Here is a 22798-nt window from a genome sequence, read left to right on the forward strand (position 1 = left end):
TTTATTTATTTTTTATTTTTATTGTTTTTACTCCACAGCATGTGTGTGTGGCCTGCCTTGGGGGAGGTCTCAGCTTGTGTGTGACTGTTCTTAATTGGGCCCTCAGGTGGTCCGCGGGCTTCAGACATGGCGGGTGGTCTCATAGTTCGCTGCAAGAAGAAAGGGGCACCTCCCACGCACAGTCTATTTTTAGAACACACACATGCACGCACACACACCCTCACACCTGTACACAAGCGACAACGCACAGCAGTGGTGTGCCCCCGCCCCCCCACCCCCAACCCCTGTAAAGAGATCCTATAGGCACCGATGACCCAAAAAATCCTGAAAATTTTTGACTGTTCTTAATTTAAAGAAACATGTAAAATAAATAAATACACAAATAGATAGAGAGAGAGCGAGAGTAAACAAAACTTCTTGGGGAAATGACTATTCTTGGGGGGGGGGGGGGAGCTGTGTGTGTGTGTGTGTGTGTGTGTGTGTGTGCTCGTGTGTGCGCATGAAGAGGGGGGTTCCAAAAAAAAGTGAGCGAGAAAAGGAGACTTAAAGAAATACGATAAAAAATGATTTGGAAAAAGAAAAAGAGATTAAAAATGAATACAACTTAATCATTTTATCCTAAAAAAGACTTTGTTTTTAAAGAAAAAGCTTTTTTTTAATAAAAATAAAAAGAGGTAGAGACTTTTGAAAAAAAATGTGAACTTCATGACTTATTTTGTCCTTGGAGAAAAAACCCTGAACATTTTTGACTTTGTTCTTAATTAAAACAAAATCTAAAATAAATACATACATAAATAGATAAACAGAGAGAGAGAGACTAAAAAAGAAAGGGAATGACTATTCTTGGAAATAAAATGCGTACGTGCGAAATGTGCAGATGGTGACACCGTCTGTTCTCAAGAAAGTTTCCAAGTGTTCCATCGGCTCGGAACCCAACGAGGATGATCAAGATGAGGAAGATGAGGAGGACGTCTGTGAGCAGCTGGTTGTTCTTCTCACATTCTTGTTTTTCTCCATTTGCACATTCTTCTGCCTCTTCTCTCAGCACATTTAATCTCTTCTCGTCTCCTACTTTTTTTTCCGGGACCAAATACAAGAAGGAAGTCAAATTTGAGTGCCAGCAAATGGTGGAATTGAAGATGGTTATTCATATGAAATGAAGAGACAAGTTGCACTCTAGCCCGAGTGTGAATGTCGTGGCCTTGTGGAAGTGGAACCCAAAGGCGAGGGTGGCACCAGGGCTTTTGCTTCTACAAGACCACAGAGAACTTGAATATTTTGGGGATCCGTCGTTTGATGTCTGCATTATACTGCCCCCGGGTGGCCAAAGCGCGCACACCAGAAGGCGAAGCCCAATGTCCATTGAATCAAAGAAAAGACAAAAAAAAAAAAAAAAGCCGTATAATTTCTTTACATTAACTTCATCATTAGTGTAAGTACCACATGTTATAGTGTAGTGCTATTTTTCCTATTCAAAAAAAGAGATCACAAGAAGTTTTGTTCTTTGGGGGAGTTTGGAACAGATTAACGACATTTTCATTCATTTCACTGGGAAAAGATGACCTGGAGAAAAAAAAAAAAAAAAAAAAACTCCGACCGCTCTTATCGTTTTTTTTTTTTTTTCTCTTGGCATGGTATTTATTCTTCTTCTACCACGTACGTTGCTCTTCTTTCATCATGTTGAATGAATCTTTTCATGCTGTCTGAAATGAGATCAAGTGAGACGCTGGCGTAAAATAACGACACTATGTAGAGAATTCCAAAACTGCTTTCCGCTCGGAACAAGTCTTTTTAGCAAAGTACAACATCGATAGTTTCTTCTTTTTTTTTTTTTTTTGCAAAGTGCAACATCAATAATTTGTTTACTCTTTTTAGAAAGGTGTAACATTAATAGGTTGTGTTCTTTTTCGTAAACAAAGTAAATTAAAGACTCCAAATGAAAAATGTGCGCTTGTATAATTCATGTGATAAATGACAAATCAACGCATTCCCACGATGCTGCCGTGACTTGAACCACGACAGCGCAACGGCTCCACAGCTTCCGCCAGCATCTGACGTGGTAATTATCATGAATTATGTGTTCTTATTTTTGCCACCGTTTTTATGATGGCTTTCTGCTCGGCAGCTGCTGATTTTTTCAGCGGCGTCGCTTAACTACCAACACGCCTTAATGTCAATCTGGCTCATTATTTGTTTACCTTTTAGTTTCGCTCCTTTTATAAAGTGTCATATGTGCAGCTGAAACAGAATGCTCTACATAAATGCAAAAATACAGATCAAAGACAATTTAACATAACATCATTGAGAAACAATAAAACAATGAGTCAAAATATTAAAATAAAAAAAATATACAAAAAGACACCAGATCCTGTGTTCCCTTGACATGGAAACTGGGGGCAGCAAAAGCAGCGGCCATAAAATTGAACCTTGTGGAGCCCCAAAAGAAAACGGAGCAGAGCGAGACTCAGAACTACCTCGGTTTACACACACGGTTTGCCAGATCGGATCTAAAACAAAACCAAAGTGCGACCACTTATGCACACAAGGTTGTGTAACTGCGCAAAAAAAATTGTTTTCTTTGGAGGCACATCAATATGAGTGTTGTCTGCATGAAAGCGGAAGGAAATTTCATTTTTCCTGAATACGGAGCACAGTGGAAGCAAGAAAACGGGACCTAGATTTGAGCCCTGTGGGACCCCAAATGTGAGGGGAGCTGAGGAGGAAACAGATTCTGCATATTTAAAGATGTTTAGGGGGGGGGGGGGGGGGGGGGGGACTTGTACGTCATAGTCTAGAGAGTTAACAAAGTTTTTATGATTCCAAATATACTTGACGTTTACAATCACGCACCTTAGGTTTGTTTGACTCCAAATGTTTACAAAAACATCTCATAAGCGTGTTCAAGCCTCAAAATGGTCTTTGATGTTTAGAAGAACCATGAACGTTACTCTCATTGAAGACTGTTTTGTCAAGGAGGTTTAGTTTTATTACACAGTGGTCAATTATAGTTTTTTTACACTTGTGCGACTGAGATATTAATTTAGATTTAAAATTCAACAAAAAGAGGTACAAGTTAGGTGCATCAAATTGTCTTTGATGTTAAAATGCACTTGGCCGCCGCCGCTGAATCATTCCGAGGACTTGGATTCCATCATGATCAATTATTAATCATGTTGGAGTTGGAGACGGGCTCCTGGCTTTTTGGGGAATGTGGACTACAAAACAAACCAAAAAAGAAAGCGGCAGACAGAATTTCCGAGTGTTCCTTGAGGCCGTGACAGCGCGCCCGCCCACTCCCACTTGAGTCGCAGCCCACCTCTGGGCTCCAGTTATCTACGCACCACTTGTCGTATCGAGGCCTCGCTCGGGCCAGCCCGGGGGCTTCATGCTCGGCGTCAAGGAAGCTTTAAAGAAGACAGAGAGTATGTACATATAGTGTATATTAAAAATGGATGATGCCTCCTGAGGCATATATATACATATATATAGGCAGCACGGTGGGTGACTGGTTAGAACGTCTGCCTCACAGTTCTGAGGACCTGGGTTCAATCCCCGGCCCCGCCTGTGTGGCTTTTCTCCGGGCACTCCGGTTTCCTCCCACATCCCAAAAACATGCATGGTAGGTTGATTGAAGACTCTAAATTGCCCGTAGGTGTGAATGTGTGCGCGAATGGTTGTTTGTTTGTATGTGCGCTGCGATTGGCCGGCAACCAGTTCAGGGTGTACCCCGCCTCCTGCCCAATGATAGCTGGGATAGGCTGCAGCACTCCCGAGTTTGTTCTCTGCATTTGACCCATCACAGTGAAAACATACACTTTAGTGGAACACATTGGAGCATTTCGGAGTATCAGTGTCTTGCTCAAGGACACCACAGCCGTGAGTCCGGGGGATGTTGGCGGATGGTCCAGTCGGGGTCTTGAACCTAGGTTCCCCACAGTGGCGGGTGATGATCTTAACCACTGGGCCACGGCTGCAGTTGTAACAGTTTAAAACTCTTCTGGGAAGATTTTCCACAAGGTGTAGGAGTGTGGGAATTTAAGACCATTTTTCCTGAACCTTCATTTGTGAGGTGACACACTGATTTTGGGCGAGAAGGCCTGGCTCTCAGTCTCCGCTCTAATTCATCCAAAAGAGTTCTAAAGGGTTGAGGTCAGGATTGTGCAAGCCAGTCGAGTTCATGCACATCAAACTCTCTCATCCGTGTCTTTACAAACCTTGATTTGTGCACTGATGCACAGTCATGTTGGAAGAGGAAGGGGCCATCGCCAAAGTGTTCCCACAAAGTTATTCAATATTCGCCCCTGAGCTCCAGTGAAAGCAACTCTTTAATGCTTCAGCAAACCAAGAGATTTTGGACAGTCAAACAGTTTAGGGCTGACCCCTTCCTGTTCCAACATGTCTGTGCACCAGTGCACAAAGCAAGGTCCATAAAGACATGGCCTTGACTGGCCTGCACAGAGTCATGGCCTCAACCCTGAATACGCTGAGCTAGCTGTTCAGTAATTGCTGTGATTTTCTGGATATGTCATGATCTCATGACATCGACTTCCTGACCCATCCATCCATCCGTCCATCCATTTTCCTAGCCGCTTCTCCTCACAAGGGTCACGGGAGTGCTGGAGCCTATCCCAGCCATCATCGGGCAGGAGGCGCGGTACACCCTGAACTGGTCGCCAGCCAATCCCAGGGCACATAGAAACAAACAATCATGCACACTCACATTCACACCTAGGGGCAATTTAGAGTTTTCAATTAACCTAGCATGCATGTTTTTGGGATGTGGGAGGAGTGCCCGGAGAAAAACCATTCAGGCACGGGGAGAATATGCTAACTCCACAGAGGCGGGGGCGGGGATTGAAGCCCGGTCCTCAGAACTGTGAGGCGGATGTGCTAACCAATCGCTCACCGTGCCGCGACATCCTGACCATGATCTCAAATTTGATCTTCTATCAAAAAGAAATAAAAATCATAACATTAATAATCTTTGATGTAGATTAATGCCAGATGCTGGAAAAATAATCGTTTTTAAACAAAATAAAGTTAAACAAACAAACAAAAACTCGCTGGCGAAGGTTGGCAATTTGTTGTTTGGCACATGCGCGTCAGTGCAGCGTCTGCATGTCACAGTACATACTACGCATGCGCATCTCTACTGCGTGACACAGTACATACTACGCATGCGCATCTCTACTGCTTGACACTTCGGAAGCAAAGCGAGGGAATTACAAACTAAAAGGTAGGGTTTTTTTTCATTTTATAATTATTTCACATTCCCACTACTTGCACTGACTGCTAAAAGCAAAGCAAATATTGCCGGTCATTTATTTTGGCGACCGTTTGGTGTTACGTTACAGCAAGCGCCTGACTTCTTACAAAATTCTCCCCATTTTGAGTTTCATCGCTTGGTCGATGCAAGACACGTACTTGGAGCAAAATTCAAGTCATTTTTAAACTCTTCGTGTTTTGTATTGATATTCGGCGCGTTTGTAAGAGACAAACCGCACCAGAACTTCCAAAAAAGTACAACCACTGTGCCTTTTCATCAGGTCGCCAGGTCTACCGTTAGCATGCTTCAGTGTACACTCGCAAAGTTTGGCAAGTTGGATTTTGTGAATAAATGGCTGTTATATTAACTATTCTCTATTTGCCGAATTGACCATTGGACACTGTTTGTCCAATAAAGTGTGTGATATGTAACCCATTTCATGTATATTACATCTACAGCGTAGAATACTTAAAACAACCGTTTTGCGTTTACAGTTTGGTTTGACGTCGCTAGCTAGCTTGTTTCAGGCTGTTCAAACTGTACTAATTGTGAAGGCCATGGGCAGATTGGATTGACATAGCAACGCATAAAGGCTGAAATCTGATTGGACAAAAAAAAAAAAAAATCACATTCACAAATTAGTTTGTGCTGACTAAAACAATCAACAAAGTCAGTGGCTGGGAGCGTGTAGTGCTTGCTGTGTGGGTTATTTTGGGATTTATATCCTGTATCCGATTTACAACATAAATATTATTTTATCGACATGTTGGAAACTTTTGATCCCGAGGGATGTGCTTCCAAGCCACAAATAATTTGTTGAGGTCACCTTGTCTCACTTGTACAATTTATACATGAGAAAAGACCATAACAATTATGTTGTTGGGCATTTATGAAGGGTATTGTTCATATACTTTACATGGGTTCACAAGAGGGACCATTTTTCCAAGCCAAAGTACTTATTTTCTCATTGTCTGTAAAGAAGAAAAATATTGTTTTTTTATTATTTCTGTGGAACTTGTCACATATTAATGCACAGGGAAGAAAAAAATAAAAATAATCCTTTAATCCTGTCGCTCTTCCTTGGGATCCCGAGGCGCTCAGAGCCCAGCTGGGAGACGTAGTTTCTCCAGCGAGTCCTGGGTCGTCCCCGGGGTCTCCTCCCGGTGGGACGTGCCCGGAACACCTCACCAGGGAGGCGTCCGGGACGCATCCTAAACAGTTGCCTGAGCCACTTCATCTGGCTCCTCTCAATGCGGAGGAGCAGCGGCTCTACTCTGAGCCGCTCCCGGATGCCGACCTTTTCACCCTGTGTCAACACTAATTTTGGCATTTCAAGTGCTAAAAAAGTTTTATATCGGGGCAATGTGGCCTGAAAATAAACTCTATACTTTCTTTTTTCACAGTATTACAATTTCTGATTTTAGTTGCCCCCCCCCCACCCTTCACTTACAGAAAACAAACAAGTTTATTTTTTTGTTTTTCCACTCCTGGGATTTTCTTTATTTCGCCTGATACCTAACAATCTTTTGAAATAGTTTGGTTTCTGAGCATTAACTTGCATCAAGTTCCACAGAAATACTTGAAATAAATATAATTTTTTTTCTGAATGAGTGCTTCCACTTGAAAAAAAAAAAATCATCTGATAAATAAACTTGAATTTATTGCTAAAATGGATAAGTCGCACAGTCCTAGCTTCAGGTGAGTTTGTGATGTTTGTATTTTTTTTTTTTAAGCCAAACCAAGTCGATAGCGTGACTCGCAGCATCTGGAAGGTCAAAGTCGGGGAACGTCGCTCAGCTGGGAGCTGCCGAATGACTCCTTCCTTCTCATAATTCAGCCCCCCAGCTCTTCTCCTGTACTAAATCACTGTGGTTCATCCCGTTAATTCCTTTTTCCGCGGTAGCTTTTCCGTCTGAGCGAGCTTGGCGTTTGCCTGGCAGGCTGTTCCCAACGCACGCCGCTCACACTGGAGCTGAGCGACTCTGACAGGAAGCCGCGTGCTACCTGCCGACGCCACTTTCCTGGCCTACTCTCCCCGAAGCTCTGACAGCAGAAAGCGGCTTCCCCTGTTGTGTTTGTACACGCTTGTTTCTTGATGAGTAGTCATCTGTGGCGCACAGACTTTTTTGTGAGAATCAAATTGGCGGTTTTCATTATTATTTTAAAGTCATATCACCCTGCAACGGTTCTCAAACATTTTACACCAATTACTATTTACTACCTCCAAAAAAATACTTTCCAAGCACCACCATAATAACAAGCAAAGTAAATGACAGCAGTTGACCCATGTTGATCAAAAACAAGGCAGAGGTTTTACTCCCAAATATGTCTGTTTGGGTGTCCGGGCTCTCCCTTAGAGAGAGGGTGAGAAGCTCGGCCATCCGGGAGGAGCTCAGAGTAGAGCCGCTGCTCCTCCACATCGAGAGGAGCCAGATGAGGTGGCCGTGGCGTGTGATTCGTATGCCTCCCGGACGCCTCACCGGTGAGGTGTTCTGAGACCCCGAGGACGACCCAGGACACGCTGGAGAGACCACGTCTCTCGGTTGGCCTGCGAACGCCTCGGGATCCTCCGGGAGAGCTGGATGAAGTGGCTGGGGAGAGGGAAGTCTGGGCGTCCCTGCTAAAACTACTGTCCCCGTGACCCGACATGGGATAAGCGGTAGAAAATGGATGGATGGATTTTTGTTAGCCATTGTAACATACCGCACAGTTTGACCATTAACACTGTTTAGATATGAGAAAATCAAACACTGTACTTAAATAATGATTCAATTATGTATTCCACAGAAAAGTGAAATACAAATGTATACCTAAATAAATGTTTTAATCCTTTCTAAATGATTAAGTACAAATGTACTGCACTTATAAGTCAAATACAACAGAGTTGTACTGAACAAATATACTGGTTTAAGCCACTGTAACATTCATTTATTCCAGTGATTATTTCGCATACCACTAGAGGGAGCCCGTGTACCACTGGTGGTACTCTGAGCACACTTTGGGAATCACCGCTCTACCCAAAACCTCAAACTGATGTTTTTGTTCCCCCCCCAAGTTTGCCTCCACCACCATGCCTGTCATTGTGTTGGTGGAGGGGGAGGGGCCAGGCGGCCACCTGACCATCGTTCCAATCTCCCACATCAGCACCGACGGTAACCACGGCCACCACTCGGTCAAGGTGAGGTCTTGACAGCCACTTGTAGGCTTTCTATAAAATTGCCACATCAGACCTTTGGAAAAAATGCAAAAAAAAAAAACAGATCAAATCCATTAATTGCTCAGGCCGAGGTAATTCTAACACATTGTGTGCTGTGCGTCCAGGGCAGAGTCGTCCACAAAGGTCCCCTGGTTTCGTCGCCAAGTCACGACTTCATCCTGAAGGCCGCCATCGAAGGTACAAATGTAGAGTTCACTTTCGACAGCAGCTTGAAATGACTTTGTTGTGTTTTGTTCTTCAGAAGAGAACTCCGGGCCTCAGGAGACATCGTCCATCAACATCGTCCTGCTGGGGACGCTGGCCAATGAATTCTCTCAGGCTGTCAATCAAGGGGTACGTCTAATTGCCGATTATTATTGTTGCTGACCAATGATAAGGGGGAGAATTTTTGGGGGGTTTTATTTGAAATGCAAAGTCATTTAGTTTTTTTGCGTTTGGGGTAAAAAGAACGGGCGCGCGCTCACCCACGTGCCCCCCCGCCGCCACAACGAGAGCGAGCCTCGCGGTCGGCTCCCCGGTCGTGAGCTGGGGAAAGTCGGTGCTCGCGGAGGATCCCCTCCATTGTCGATAGAGGAGGTGCCGCTTACAAGGGCGCAGATAGCACTGGCACCCACTCAGATTTATAATGACATTGATCCGTACCCTCCACTTTTTAATCACCGCCTCTTCCTGAAGACGGATCTCCAACTCTGCATGCTATCTGCTTCTCATGTAAAACATTTCCTGTACAGTTACGTTTTGTTGTACGTTTGTAAGCTTTTTACTCTCAGTGGAAATTGGAATTGGGGTTGTATCTCCTCTCCGTCTTGTGTCTCCCGCCAGGACATGGTGACGGCCTCCGGCTTCTTGGTGCGCAAATCTCCCACGGCGCAAAAGGACAAACGTCACGTGTGCAACCTGCTGCTGTTGGGAGACCAAGCCTTCATCCGTGTGAGAACTTTCACAATGTGGTCTGTTCACGTCGCCACTAGCGGTAGAAACATCTGTCAGGCATGATCATGAAGGAAATGAAACCTCACAGACATCTTAAGTCGCCACAGTAAATGACACGACTAGTCACAAATTGCACATCCAATTAACAAAGAAGGCCCTAATTACCCTGAAAAATGCCAAGTCATCATCAATTCCACCATATAAATTTGAACCAATGTATAATTAGTCTCACTAGTTACCTGTATATCAAAAATATTCTTGCAAAAAGCCCTAAAAATTACAAAGATTTTGTGACACAACATTGAGCGCGTCTTGTTCGCTCTTTGTAGTCATGTTGAGTGAAGGTCTTAAATTGGATTTAGAACCCAATATATTCGATGGATAATACACAAATATAGAAAGCAAACAAATGTTTGAGAATAATACATAAATATTAGACAATATAGCAAACAATCCCCGATTTTTTTTAAATATACAGAATATTTCACAAACTAAAATATTAAATGGAAAAATACTCAAAAGTGAGACGAAAAAGAACACAAAAAGATTAGACCAAAACACCAAAATATTAAGTGCAAATTAAAATACTATTAGATGAAAACTATAACAAAATACTGCAAAATTGTTAGACCAGAAAACAACTTATTAGATGGATAGCATACAAAATATTAGCAAAATAAACAAATATTTGAAAATAATACATAAACCTTACACAGAAATAAGAACAAATCCAAACATGTTTCACAAAATATAAAAAAATACTAAATATTACAAAAACAAAAAGGAACAAACCAAAAGAGACAAAACCACCACATCAAAAACCCAACATATTAATTAAAAAATGCAAAAGTTGTTTGAAGAAAAATACAACTACCGGTACAACAAAGCAAAGTATTAAATGGAAAATACTAGATAAATATTAGAAAAATACAGAAATGTGCAGCAAAACTAATGAAAGCACTTCTTGGTCTAGACCACTACTTGCCCTAAGCAGCTAGTTATCTTTAGCCTCTTTCATCATGTTATAGTGTTACATTACATTAGAGTTCAAGAAAAAAAAAAAAAAAAAATCTTCTGTGCCTCAGGTGTCGCGGCCTCCTCCCATTGACCTCACATCTCCAGCCCAAGCCAAGATGAACAAACCTTTGCTCCCTGCTGCGGTTCGAAGCCCAAATCCTTTTATAGTGAAAAGTAACACGCTTTATGTTGGCTGTTACAATGTTATTCCCCCCACAGGTTGTCTGTAGTCCAAAGTACACATACGTCAGGATCGGGGACCTGAAACCTGGAGCCGTGGTCAACGTGTACGGTGTGGTGGTCTTCTTCAAACAGCCCTTCAAGAGCCGTGGCTCAGGTCAGCATCCTAATCGGAGTCCATCGTCTCCTATCATGTTGTAATTGCTGCGAATCGTATCGTTATTGGAGGGAAATGGTATCGGTACATGATTGGATTGAGTACAGTGTTGTATTTTGTATCTTAGTGAACCGCATAGTAATCTGAATGAATCGTATCATATTTGCTGTGATTTAAATTGTATCATATCATCATTAGAGTGAGTATCGTTTTGCATCGTAATTGAAGTGTGTCATATCGTATTACATTGTCATTTCAGCTCATCGTGTCGTATCATAATTGACCAAAATGGCTTGATATTGTAATTTGAGTGACTCATCGTATTTCCTGTCAATAATATCGTAACTGTAGTGAATCATATGATAATTGGCGTTTATCATATTGTAATTGGAGTTAAAATAAGATATCGTTAGCCGAAGAGCATAGCCCGAGTCATATTTAAACGTTTAAAAAAAAATATATATATATATTTTTTTTGAAAGAACCCTGGTATTTTTTTATTAATTTGGCAACAGTAAGTTAAAAATTACTTGGGCAACTATGCTATTAGGCTGACAATAGACTTTATTGAACCCCAGAAGGTTACAGGCGTTAAAAACAATATTTAATAATAATAATAAAAAAGCTAATTATTTTTAAATCAAAATATAGCTCCTTAAAAACATTGGAGCAGTCGGTGACATTGCCACCCTCTGTCAAACTGTCACAGTCCTTATGTTGGCTGTCTGCATAAGGTCTGATTGTTTGGCACTATCATCGTTGAGTGAATAGTGTTGTACTTCATCATGATTGGAGACAGCCATGTTGTGGATGCACTGAATCATATTGTATCAGAAGTAGCTTTATATGTATTGTGAGTGTATCGTGCCATAATTGAAGGGAATTGGATCCTCTCTGGCGTAGCTTTAAACATATCATAATTAGAGGAAATGGTTTCGTCTTGAGAGTAGCTTAATATTGATTATTTTTAGAATTCATCATGCTGTAACGGGAATATTCTTATTATATCCGAATTGGAATGAATAGTATTGGATCAGGAGTAGCTTTATGTGCTATATGAATATGTGGAAAAGGTGGCAGTGTCTGCGGAAATCAGTGATGATGCTGCCCCCACATCCCTTTTGAGAGCTGACTGTAGCAGATGTTCGCCTGGATGCAAATCGTCGTTCCCGCCACAAATGAGGCGAGGCGCAGGGGGCGCGGCGCCACGGCGAGACCTATTTGCGCTCTAATTACGAACGTGTGTGTGTGTGTGTGTGTGTGTTAACCAGCCGCTCACTCAGCTTTCACAGATCCTCCGCGCCGACTCCTCTCGCTCACGCACGGTGACGATGATCTCCCCTCGTGCAGCCGAGTGAGTTTCCCCCCGCGGCGGCTACGATCGGGTCACTCTGTTTTTGTTCACATCAGGACAAATCAACTTCAAACGGTATCTGGATGTGACACGGTTGAAAAGAAATGATTTCACGTGTAAGAACATGTTGCATGAACATTTTTCACGTTCAATCAAAGTACATGCATTAATCTGGGTCAAATCTGAATTAAAGCGACACTAAGCAGACCCCAAAAAATGGCATGTAAATTCGATACACCACAGAGAAGAGTAATGTTAACAAGCCTGTTAAATCTGACTGAATAAAAAAAAAATTGCTAAGTTTATGGAATCAGGTTTCAGAACTTGAATAATAAGGGCCGCCTCTCAGACGCTGCTGGCGTGTCGAGCGGATGCACCAAAAGGAATCAAACATATTGAGGGTGTGAGAGCTTAGATGACGTAAAATCAGGTTAGGGGGCTCAGCGTCTTTGGAAAAATCAATCCATTTGTTTTTTATTTTTTCATTTTTTGGGAGCCTAAAAAAACATCACCGAGCGGTTCTGTAAATTGAGGCAGCCGGCGAAGACGCATTTCTGGGGTGTAGCCATCGTGACCTTGCCAACTGCAAGCTGGAGTGGTAAATGGTCCTTGTTATGGAAGCTAAGCACAGCTAACACACAACTGAGCAGCAGAGCCAAATGAAATGACATCACTTTGTACTTATCAAGTGGGGGCTGTGATTTAGCCCCGCCCACAAAATCAGGAAAATACAAATGGTGAAAAGGATGCTTAAGCTATAGCTCAACAATTCAGCACTGTATTGTTATGTCTTTGCATGGTTTTTCAGTGAAACTTCAAACGGATTTCATTTATTTACAAACAAAACACGGATCTCTGCTTAGAGCCCCTTTGAACTTGACCATGTGTAGATACGGCGAAATGTGTTTAAATGGGTCAGAGAACACTTTTGCAGCTTTATAGATGGATAGGTATTTTTGAGAAAACCTTCTTTTCGTCATTAACCCCCTTTCACACGGCATATTATAGCCGAGAAAACACAGAACGAGGGGTACAGCGTCAACCCGCAAATTTGCTGGCTTCGGTGCTTGTATCAGAGACCCATCGTAGGTACCCACATGGCGATCCTGAAATTTTCCTGTGACCAAAGTAGGATCAGCGGCATGTGGGTACATAGGTCTACTGTTACATGCCTGAATTTTGAGGAATATCTTCATGAAGGCTGCGATTGGCTGGCGACCAGTTCAGGGTGTGCCCTGTCTCTCGCCCGGAGATAGCTGGGATAGGGTCCAGCACGGCCGCGACCGGCAGAACGGAAGATGAATGAATGAATGTTCGTGAAGGAGCCTGTTTTTGATCAGGCGTGGGCTGGTAGCGGATTCTGACAGTATGATAAGCGTCAGCAAAAATAGCGCAGTTGCGCTGTATTGCAATTACAGCGCTCAAATGAATTATTTTGAAATGTTTGGGTAAAGAACTTTTTTCCCCCCCATTGAATGCGCACTGTAGGTACACTATCGAATGTTAAAAGAAAAGTCATCAGAATCATACCGCTGATGGAAAGTTAGAGCGTTTTGAATCCGTGACTTTTAAGAACTGCTTGAAACCGGTAACCGGGCCACGCCTATTATCGATGAAGACGTAGCTTTCTTGGTGGAGGTCAACGGAAAACACAGCTCTGATCAAACTAGGAGGGCCGTTTTGTCTTTTCTCCACAGACTTCTGCTCCAGCCTGAAGATCACTGATCAATCCCAGCAAAATATCGTCTGCACCGTTTTCTGCCCCAAACTGGAGTTGCACCCCCAAATCTTCCAGATCGGTGACATCGTGCGCTTACACCGAGTCAAGGTTCTGTATCGTTTGTTCAAAGCCATAATCGGTCAATTTACACTTACTCTAACCTCCTTCCCACAGACACAGATTTACAAAAATTCCCTAAATCTGGTCAACACATTTGGCTTTTCCGCACTAACCTTTAACGGGATGGTGGGTGCTGACACGGAGCCGCGGACCTCCAGCAATACCTTCCACTTCACGGAGGAGGACCGTCGCGTCGTGACGGAACTGCGGTCCTGGGTGGCCGGCCAGGATCTGCTGCCCCCGGACCCCGCTATCCCACTGTCTGCCGTCCAGCCCAGAATGTACTTCAACCTCACCTGCCAGCTGCTCGCCAAAGCACCCGTCGACACCACCTGCACCCTGCTTAGGGTAAGAGACTTTTTTGTGGGTCCACTCATGAGCGACGTGCGTAGCAAATTTCATTTTGCCAGGTGGGACTAACTTTGGGGGCTGTATTTTCAAAAAGAGATTCCAGGGGGCAAGGATCCTCTGTAATGACCTTGCAATGCTTTGAACCAAAATGGCAGACTTCCTGTGTCTTCTCGGGCATGAGTTCTTTCTGGGTCTAACAAATTCCATGTTGCCAAGTCAAACTGGCTTCAGGGGCTGAGTTTTCAGAAGAACTCCAGGGGTCAAAGGTCCCTAGAAATGACCCCTAAAATGTCTGCTCAGACCAAAATGGTAGACTTCCTGTGTCTTTTTCGTGTGTGTTCTGAAGAGTTCTTTGTGAGTCTTCTCATAGTAGACATGTCTTACCAGATTTCATGTTGCTAAGTGAAACTGACTTCGGGGTGTTAATTTTCAAAAATGCCAGTCTTTCTCCTGGAACTGTTTGATCAATTGATCATGCCATCATCATTTCGATTTTTTCCCGAAGTCACAGCGCGATTGCTTTTTTTATTCTGCAGGTGTGGGACGGCACCCGCTGTCCTCACACTCTGCTGAAAGTGACGGTGGACGCAGACATCGTGGAGGGTCCGCGCTCCTTCTCCGAGGAGCGCGAGAAACTCATCGCTAACGTGCTCGTGTACGACAACCACGTACAGTCCGCCCAGCAGCTTAAGGTTAGAATTCACACACATTTCAAACTCCGGCGCTAACCAAAACCGCTACGTCAAATCACTTCTAGTATGGCGTCATGAGACACATGCGTTTTTGGTTTTTATTTTTTCCCAAAACAATTCAAGAGTTCAGATGTCTTAAAGCTATACTATGTAAAGTTTGGCACCCTCCTGAGCTTGAATCAGAATAATTTCTCACGACGGCGACACACACTTTCTACTATTTATCACATTTTTTTTTTCTACCATGCATAAATATTTTCTCTCTGTTGGTGTGTCAGATGTCTACACTTGCCCGATTTCCTTCGTGTCTGCATTTGTCTCCCTCATAATTCGACGTGACGAGCTGAGATTAAGCGTCTTACCTTTATCTTCCACTCAAAAGCTATTCTGATCTCAAATCCAAAGCAGTGCAACGGCGCCGTCTACAGGCATCTGTTAGTCATTACATTGATTTACAACCTGAATTTCACAGACAAGCTGAGCGAGATGCTCTTCCCAACTACCGGTTGAAAAATTGAGTTAACGGTTGGATTCCAATTGACAAATACAAACAACCCTCCGTGACAGTGAATGAGTGAGCAGACTTGGTGTTCCCAGACAGATGTGGAGAGAGCTGGTCCTGTGAGAGAGAGAGAGGTTTTAAAAAAAAAAAAAAAAAAAAAAGTCGAAATAGCTCTGAGCTGCATCGGCGGATAAATAAAGCTCGCCTCTGCTGAGCCACCACGTGAGATCGAGGGATTTTCTCTCGTCTGAAACCTGCTGACTGAGCACACTTTGAGCAGATGGAGTCACAGCGCTCCAGGTTCATTTTTTTTGTTTGCTCTCTTGGGCAGTGCTTTAAATTGAAAGCCTTTGGAATGAAAGATGACAGTCAACAAGACTTCAGATAAATTCAAGTTGGGTTTTTTTATGCGCTTTGATGTATGCGACGGATTTACTGGGATACACAGTAAATCCTGCACATGCCCAAAAACAATGTTTCCGTGTGTATACATCCTGGTGAAAATTCTGTATTTAAGGGGGTCCACCAAAAACCTCAGCCACCGCTCCATTGCTCCATTCGCTGTCTCGTGCTTTCAACTTTATATATTATATTATACAGGCAACAGGCCCTCACTGTCCATCCAAGCAATTATTTTTCTTTTGTTATTTTATTTATTTGTTTTATTTGTCTGTCGCTCTCTCGTGCGGCTGTCGTTGGCCTCGTGGCTCTCGCTCATTATCTCCCGTTTAGCGCTCGCGGTTGATCAGGCCGTACTCGACATTTCTGTGCCATTCGCCGCTGTTGGGCTCACGTGGCGTGTTGTTTTTCAAGCATTTGCGCTGAGCCGTTGCGGCGCTCCTCCTCCATTTCCCGTGCAGCGAGCGCAGCTATGAGCGAAATTCGACTTTTGTGTCGGCACGCCGGCGCAATTTTCCTCCGAAAAAAGCAGCCGGCAGGAGTGAAGTGACACAAGTGCTGCTGCCTGTGTTGAGGTGAAAGGCATCAAATATTCATATGTATACAAAATGTGCTTGTCATTCGCTGTGTACTCCTATCCAAAAGTACTTTGACCGTGAGGCCACTTTCTTTCCCTTCTCTCGACGACACTGCTGCTTGTTTTTCACCCGTACACAGTTCTCTGCTTTTCATGTTGCTTTCACCTCTAACTCGCAAATCCTAAATCTGAAAAGAATGTATTCGTTTTCCACCAGACCAGTCCACAGCTTTCCGGACTGAAAATCAGCATCACCGTTGCTTGTTTTCCCCTCGCAGGCCCCCCTGTTCCAATACCTTTGCAGGGGCGTGTAGAATACAGGAGTCAGACGGTTGACGTTTTACGAGTTTGAAGCAATCCCCTCCGTACTGGTCGCTCAAGCGGCAATCCGGGGTTAGCGTTTAGTCGCGGCCGAATACAAAAATTGTTTGTTTGTTTTTCCGCCCGGCTCGTCCCACGGTCCCCGAACGCCTCCCGGGTGTGCTAATCTGCTCATAAGTAAACCTAGTCCCTACTGAACCTTCTTATTGGCCCAATATCTCAGAACCGCACATACGCTTGGCAAAGTGCTTAACACGCTGCCCTCTTGTCTGGTTGCCATGCCGATGGGCACGGTGACACCACAGCCCCCCCAAGCCCTTTAAAAACGGAAATATTCTTAATCCCTCGCAGGCGGGCGAGAAAATGAAGGCAAACTAGGACACACGTAGGCCGCTTCATTAGGTACGAAGGGTGTCACGGTTACGCTGCACCCAAAAATTAGAATTGATATGTACGTTGGTGTTAAGGTCACGCTTCCGCTTACTTTAAGCGCAGTAAGGGAAAAACATTCAAAACAAAAGTGCTTTTTTTCTGACATTCAAAATGAAACTTCTAGCTGTAGATTGTTCAATATAAATATTTTTAAGAACGTATAATGACTTCAATATTTTCTGTTTAGGGAGGTGCCACATTTATAGTTGATCTTGTTTGTAGAAAAGTGCCTGTCTTCTTTTACGGTGTGCAGTCAATAGTTTTTTTTTTGTTTTTCCAGGAAAATGCAACATATAGTTTTTCTTCTGTAGGAAAGAACAACACCGATAGTTTGCCTTCTTTTTAGGAAGGTGAAACGTCAATAGTTTACCCTTTTTTTTTGAAGCAACAGTTTTCTTTCGTTTTAAGAAAATGCATCAATAGTTTGTGAACATTTTAGAAAGATACAACACCAATTGTTGTTGTTGTTTTTTTTTTTTGTAGCAAAGCAGAGTCTGGATATTTAGTTTTCTTGGGAAATGTTCCTGGCTGCACTGGTCTTTCGATGGCAGATGTTCTCCTAGATTTGTTCCACACTGCAAACACATCGTAACTCCCCGTCTGGCAATCAAACACCTTCGGGCTCCATTTGTCCTCCGACTGCACTTTGTTCCTGTGTGCGCGCGGTGACTCCTCTGAGTCTTTCTGCTGCTTTTCTCTCTTCACGCCGCCGCTTAAACGCTTTAGCTCTCCCGAGACATGCTGGGAAAACACTTTCAAAAAACAACAACTGGATTTGCAAACAAAAATAGGGTGTTTACTTGCCATCTCAGTGGAATTTAATGCAGTTTTAAAAAGAGACCCATATTCCGACATAATGTTGGTCGTTTTAGTTTTCAGCAAAGGCTCGTTGAGTCACTTTGCCCAATGCTCAAATATTTCTTTATTTGAAGAGCTATGTGATGCATTTGGTCGCGTTTCTGTTGACAGCACTGTTTGCAGTACACCTGTGTGGATCTTACCGATCACATTCCGAATGTTCCTATTTTGCATTTGTGTATAGTTTGTCGAAACGCAAACTGATAGTGGTGGTTATAACGGGTAAATGACGTCACGTAAGTCGCTACTGAAGGCCCAGCTACCAAACGCACAAGCCTCCACTGCTTTCTAGGTACTGTACGGCTACGTTTTCCGGGAGTTGCTGCGGCCTTCTGGCCTTCGTGCCGCCGGGCGGCAAGCCGGCCTCCCGCCTCGACGTTCGGAACACGTGAGACGCTTGGCTGAAGATGACTCATTCTTCTTCGACTTCTGCTCCTCAGCGTTGATGTGATTACGCTTCATGTGCGTTTGCGCCTTCCTTGAAACCCTTAAGCAAACGGCCGTAAAACAAGGACGACAATGTTTGATTCCCTCCGAAGGCCAACGTTGACACTTCAAATCATCACTGCGGCGATGATGATGATGATGATGGGAAGGAAGAGGATGACATGTTTTTGTCATCTTCAGGCTTGTGGTGACAAACATTTGAGGGGGGGGAGCAAGTCCTCTCCAGGCATCTGACTCACTGGTCAGGCTGCACAGTTTGATGCGACAGCGCCATCTGGTGCCGTCCACAGTAACAGCAGGAAGCCCTTTCCTTTCGGCACTACGTCACACATTTGCCACTTTCGCACTTGTCTGTTTTGTCTGTCCGCAAAAGTAGACAAATGATTGAATCTGCCAAGTAGACAGCGATGTTGATGTTACACTTGCCTTAAAGGAAGACCAAACACGAAAGCTAGACTTGTGTAAAAAGAAGGCAAACTATTGATGTTTCCCTTTCCTAAGACAAAGACAGACAATTGAAGTTAAGACGGATGCGGCCCAAAACCCGACTGAAGTCTTTTGGCCGATCAGTCGGGTTTCGCAGAGATTCCAAATATGAATCGCCAGTATATATATATCTAAATGTGTGTGTAATTTGATAGTGTATATTCTCGACTGTAGTTTGATCAGCTTCCTCACCGTCCTCCACCAGCCCGGAGACTTCTTGAGAATCTTCAACCTGCGGGCCATCCCGGGTTCCGTCAAGGTTCCCGGGCTAAGCAGCAGCCAGGTGGAGGAGATCAACCATCTTTCCTTCCACCTGCACGGCGGCACGGCGTACGGCAGGGGCGTACGCCTTCTGCCCGACAACAGTCCCGAGCTTCAGGAGCTCAAGAGGTGACTTTTATATGGTGGACTACTAAATCGGCGAATCTGTGCGTGTTGAACAGTAATTCACTAAAACCCCTCCAAAGGGCTCCTTAGTGGCCCCTTGTCGCATGGAGTGAGACAATGAGCTGAAGGTTGCACGTCCATGTTGACTTCCTGCTTTGCATGCAGGCTGCTGGAGGTGCCCCAGGAGGACACCAAGGTCAACCATCCCGAAGTCAACGACTCGGCGCTGTGGGACATATGGGACACGCCTCCAAAGACTCCCGGTAAGGAGGATGAATAACCCTGCTGTTCAACAGTCTGAGCAATCGTCAGCCTAATAGCATAATTGCCCAAGTCGTTATTGATCGTATTCAGAAAGCAAGAAAAAAAAAACAACAAAGTTGCCTCGATTAACCCACTGCCACAAAATCAAATGTTGCTTGCTAATTTTTTTTTTTAGCAAGCAACATTTGATTTTGTGGCAGTGGGTTAAAAATGACGTGGACAATTATGCTTTTAGGCTCACGAATTGCCGCAAACAAAATAAAAAAGACACATTCATGTTCTTGGTTTGAATATTGAGCCCGTGTCACACGTTCCTTATGGTCAGATTTGGTAAACAAAAGGGAGGATTTGTAACCTTTTTGTAAGTTGTCTAACCATCTTGATGCTGTCCGTCATGTTTTTAGAGAGCGGGGCTTCAGCGGAATTCAGAACAGGTAGGAAACTTGATACGTTGAATATGGGGCTGGGCAATTATTATTATTATTTTTTTGAATCGATTTATTGGAGTTCATTTGTCAAGATTTTGCTTTGCAGCTGCTTCCATAGTTGAGAGGGCATCTCTGCTGATGTGCACGGCGTCCACTAACAACATAGCTGCGAACAGAGAGGAGCTATTTTACATAAGCACATTCAGTGTCGACAACTTAGTGATTTGGTCACTAAATTTAGCAGCTACTTTAAAAAAAAAAAAGAGACTATCAACTTTAATTAACAACAGTTTCATCTTGATTTGATGTTAAGCCCTATGGGGAATGTTGTAAAATGTGAAAATGTCCCGCTCGACGGCGACACACAACACATCCCCCTCCCCCTGTTTTGAATACATTTGTGTATACATTTTTGGGGTGATGTTTGTGTTTGCATCGCCTTCTAGAGAGAAGGTGCGATCACGACGTTGAGCCCGTGACCCTCGGCCAGCTGCGGCGTTGCCCGCCGGGCGGCTTTCATCACGTCAGAGCCCAGCTGCGATCCTACCAACCTCGTCGACTCCACCAGGCGCTCAAACTCTACTGTAGCAAGTGCACTTCCATGTACGGAACACACGCGCACGTTGTCTTCGTGTAACATCTCGGTTTGTTTTGAGCGACTTCCTTGGGCCGCGGTGGGTTTCAACTGGAAAGGCGTGCCGCTACTGGTGTCGTCCTCTAGGCAGGACGTCCCCGACGACGAGCACGTGGCGAACGTGTTCGCCGAGGCTTCCGCCGACCCGAGCGGCCCCCCCGGCCCGGCGTCCTGGTCCCTCTCCGGGCAGGTCCGTTTGCCCGGCGACCTCACGGCGGGACCGCCCAGTCGCACGCTCGACGTTCACCTATCGGCGCAGCTCACGTCCGAGGGGAAGACCAAGGAGCTCATCTTCCTTGGGGGTAAATCAGGCACATATCGACAAAAAATGCCACGAGAGGCTGACGCGGGAGTGTTTTTTAACTGCCGCTCCCTCCCTCAGAAATTGATCCCAGTCCTGTTTTTTTATTTTTTATTTTATTTTTTTTATTAATACCCCTATTTACCCCTGCGAAAAAGCTAAGTGACACCAATGACATCACCATTATGACTTCTTACTGTGATTCCCCGAAGCTGCATTTTGATGTTTTTCAGGCTCCACACTACAGGAAGCGGGTCGCCTCGCGGCCACGTACCACAACGTGGTCCCCGTGAGGTCGTCGCCAGGAGGTCATCTGGCGCTGCTGGACCTGAGCGCGCCGTTCCTCTTCCGGGGCAGAAAGAGGTTCTACGGGTCAGAACCGCTGATTCCCCAATGTCACTCCTGACACAATTTATCAGCTGATGAGTTGATGACTTTCTGTGCATGGGTGCGTGCACTACAGGTGTAAGAAGTGTTCCGAGGGAGCTGCCATTACAGAACCGACAGCAGATGGAGACAAGGTCATTGATGAGAAAATCATCGCTGAAGGTCACTTTGTTATTTTCACAAATAATAATCAAGGTCCTGATACTTTTGTCCACATTTTTTCAGTTTCTGTATGTCCTGCACTTTTTTTTTTGTTTTTGTTTTTTTTTTTTGTTTATGTAGGTGTCCTAATACTTTTGTCCACTATTCAGTTTTGTTTTTGTATGTCGTAAGAATTTTGTCTGCATTTTTCAGTTTCCGCATGTCATGCATGTACATTTTGGTCACTTTTTACGGGCTGTTGGTGTCCCAATACTTTGGTCCGTTGTTTTGTGTGTCTCTGCGCAGCGTTCGGCGTTCACCTTCTGAAGTTCGTCCTGCTGCTGAAGTTCCGTCTGGAGGACGCCGGCGACGCGCTGGACGCGTACCTGTGGAGAGACGCGGTCGGTCGGAGCGGGCGGCGCATCACGTCACAGCATAGCGTGGCAAACCCCCAATCAACAATTGCGTCTTTTGCTCAGGAGTCTTTGTTCAACGTGTCGGCGGAGGACGCCGCAGCCAACCAGGAGGCTCAGGACAGAATCGGACGAACGCTGGACTCGCTTTGTCCACCGGAGGGCAGTGCGGGCGAACGACCGTGGCTGGACTTGTGTTTGGCGGCGTACGGAGCGAACGACGAGGAAAACGAAAACGCGCGAACCTCCTACCAGATCTGTCACACGAGCACGCGCTCGCACGAACGCCCTCGACTATGACCGCTTTTATTATTTTCAAAATGACAATTATGAGGAGCCTTTCAAACGTTTGCTTTTCATCATGTAGCGTCCTTTCAAAATAAGAGTCGGGTGCAACCGCCATAGGAGAAACAAGTGTTATTGGCTTTTTCGTTTTGAGTGATAAGCAAAGAAAATGTGACATTTGGACAAAAGTAATGGGACAGCTCTGAGAAGCTGTACAAAATGATGAGGGCACATACAGGAAATGAAAATATGGTTTGGACAAAGGTATTGGGACACATCCAGGAAGGGTTTTTTTGTAAGAAAAATGAGCAGAAATATAATTTTACAGTAGAACAGGAAATTTGGTTCATTGATGCTAGTGTGGGAAACTCTTCCCTCTATAGTTGGTCTTCATTTTAATTTGATCAAACATTTCTTAACATTTGTTTACACGTGTGCGACAGCTGACAACGTTAAAATATTAAGAAGTCGTGTGTGTACACTCAATAAAGTTATGATGGTCACAGTTTAACCCTGGAACAGATTCATT

The 22798-nt window shown here is 44.2% G+C and overlaps 1 protein-coding gene across 4 annotated transcripts; it reads left to right on the forward strand.

Annotated features, from left to right (window-relative positions):
- Positions 1-5149: 5149 nt before the first annotated feature.
- pot1 (protection of telomeres 1 homolog) lies at positions 5150-22780 on the forward strand. Of its 4 annotated transcripts, XM_061677004.1 has the most exons (19): positions 5150-5236; positions 8322-8444; positions 8588-8660; positions 8725-8816; positions 9306-9413; positions 10502-10576; positions 10653-10770; positions 13822-13952; positions 14019-14312; positions 14852-15007; positions 19235-19419; positions 19582-19679; positions 20085-20114; positions 20555-20711; positions 20830-21044; positions 21277-21415; positions 21507-21592; positions 21878-21972; positions 22051-22780. In XM_061677004.1, the coding sequence occupies exons 2-19, from the start codon at positions 8337-8339 to the stop codon at positions 22282-22284; spliced, it is 2394 nt and encodes a 797-aa protein (XP_061532988.1). In that variant the 5' UTR covers positions 5150-5236; positions 8322-8336; the 3' UTR covers positions 22285-22780. The 4 variants fall into 4 exon arrangements, with proteins under 4 accessions (XP_061532988.1, XP_061532987.1, XP_061532989.1 ...); XM_061677003.1 differs by having other exon boundaries at positions 13822-14312; XM_061677005.1 differs by lacking the exons at positions 21507-21592; positions 21878-21972; positions 22051-22780 and having other exon boundaries at positions 13822-14312; positions 21125-21429.
- Positions 22781-22798: the final 18 nt, after the last annotated feature.

The sequence above is a fragment of the Phycodurus eques genome, chromosome 5 (assembly GCF_024500275.1).
Source record: "Phycodurus eques isolate BA_2022a chromosome 5, UOR_Pequ_1.1, whole genome shotgun sequence".
NCBI classification, from domain to species: domain Eukaryota; kingdom Metazoa; phylum Chordata; class Actinopteri; order Syngnathiformes; family Syngnathidae; genus Phycodurus; species Phycodurus eques.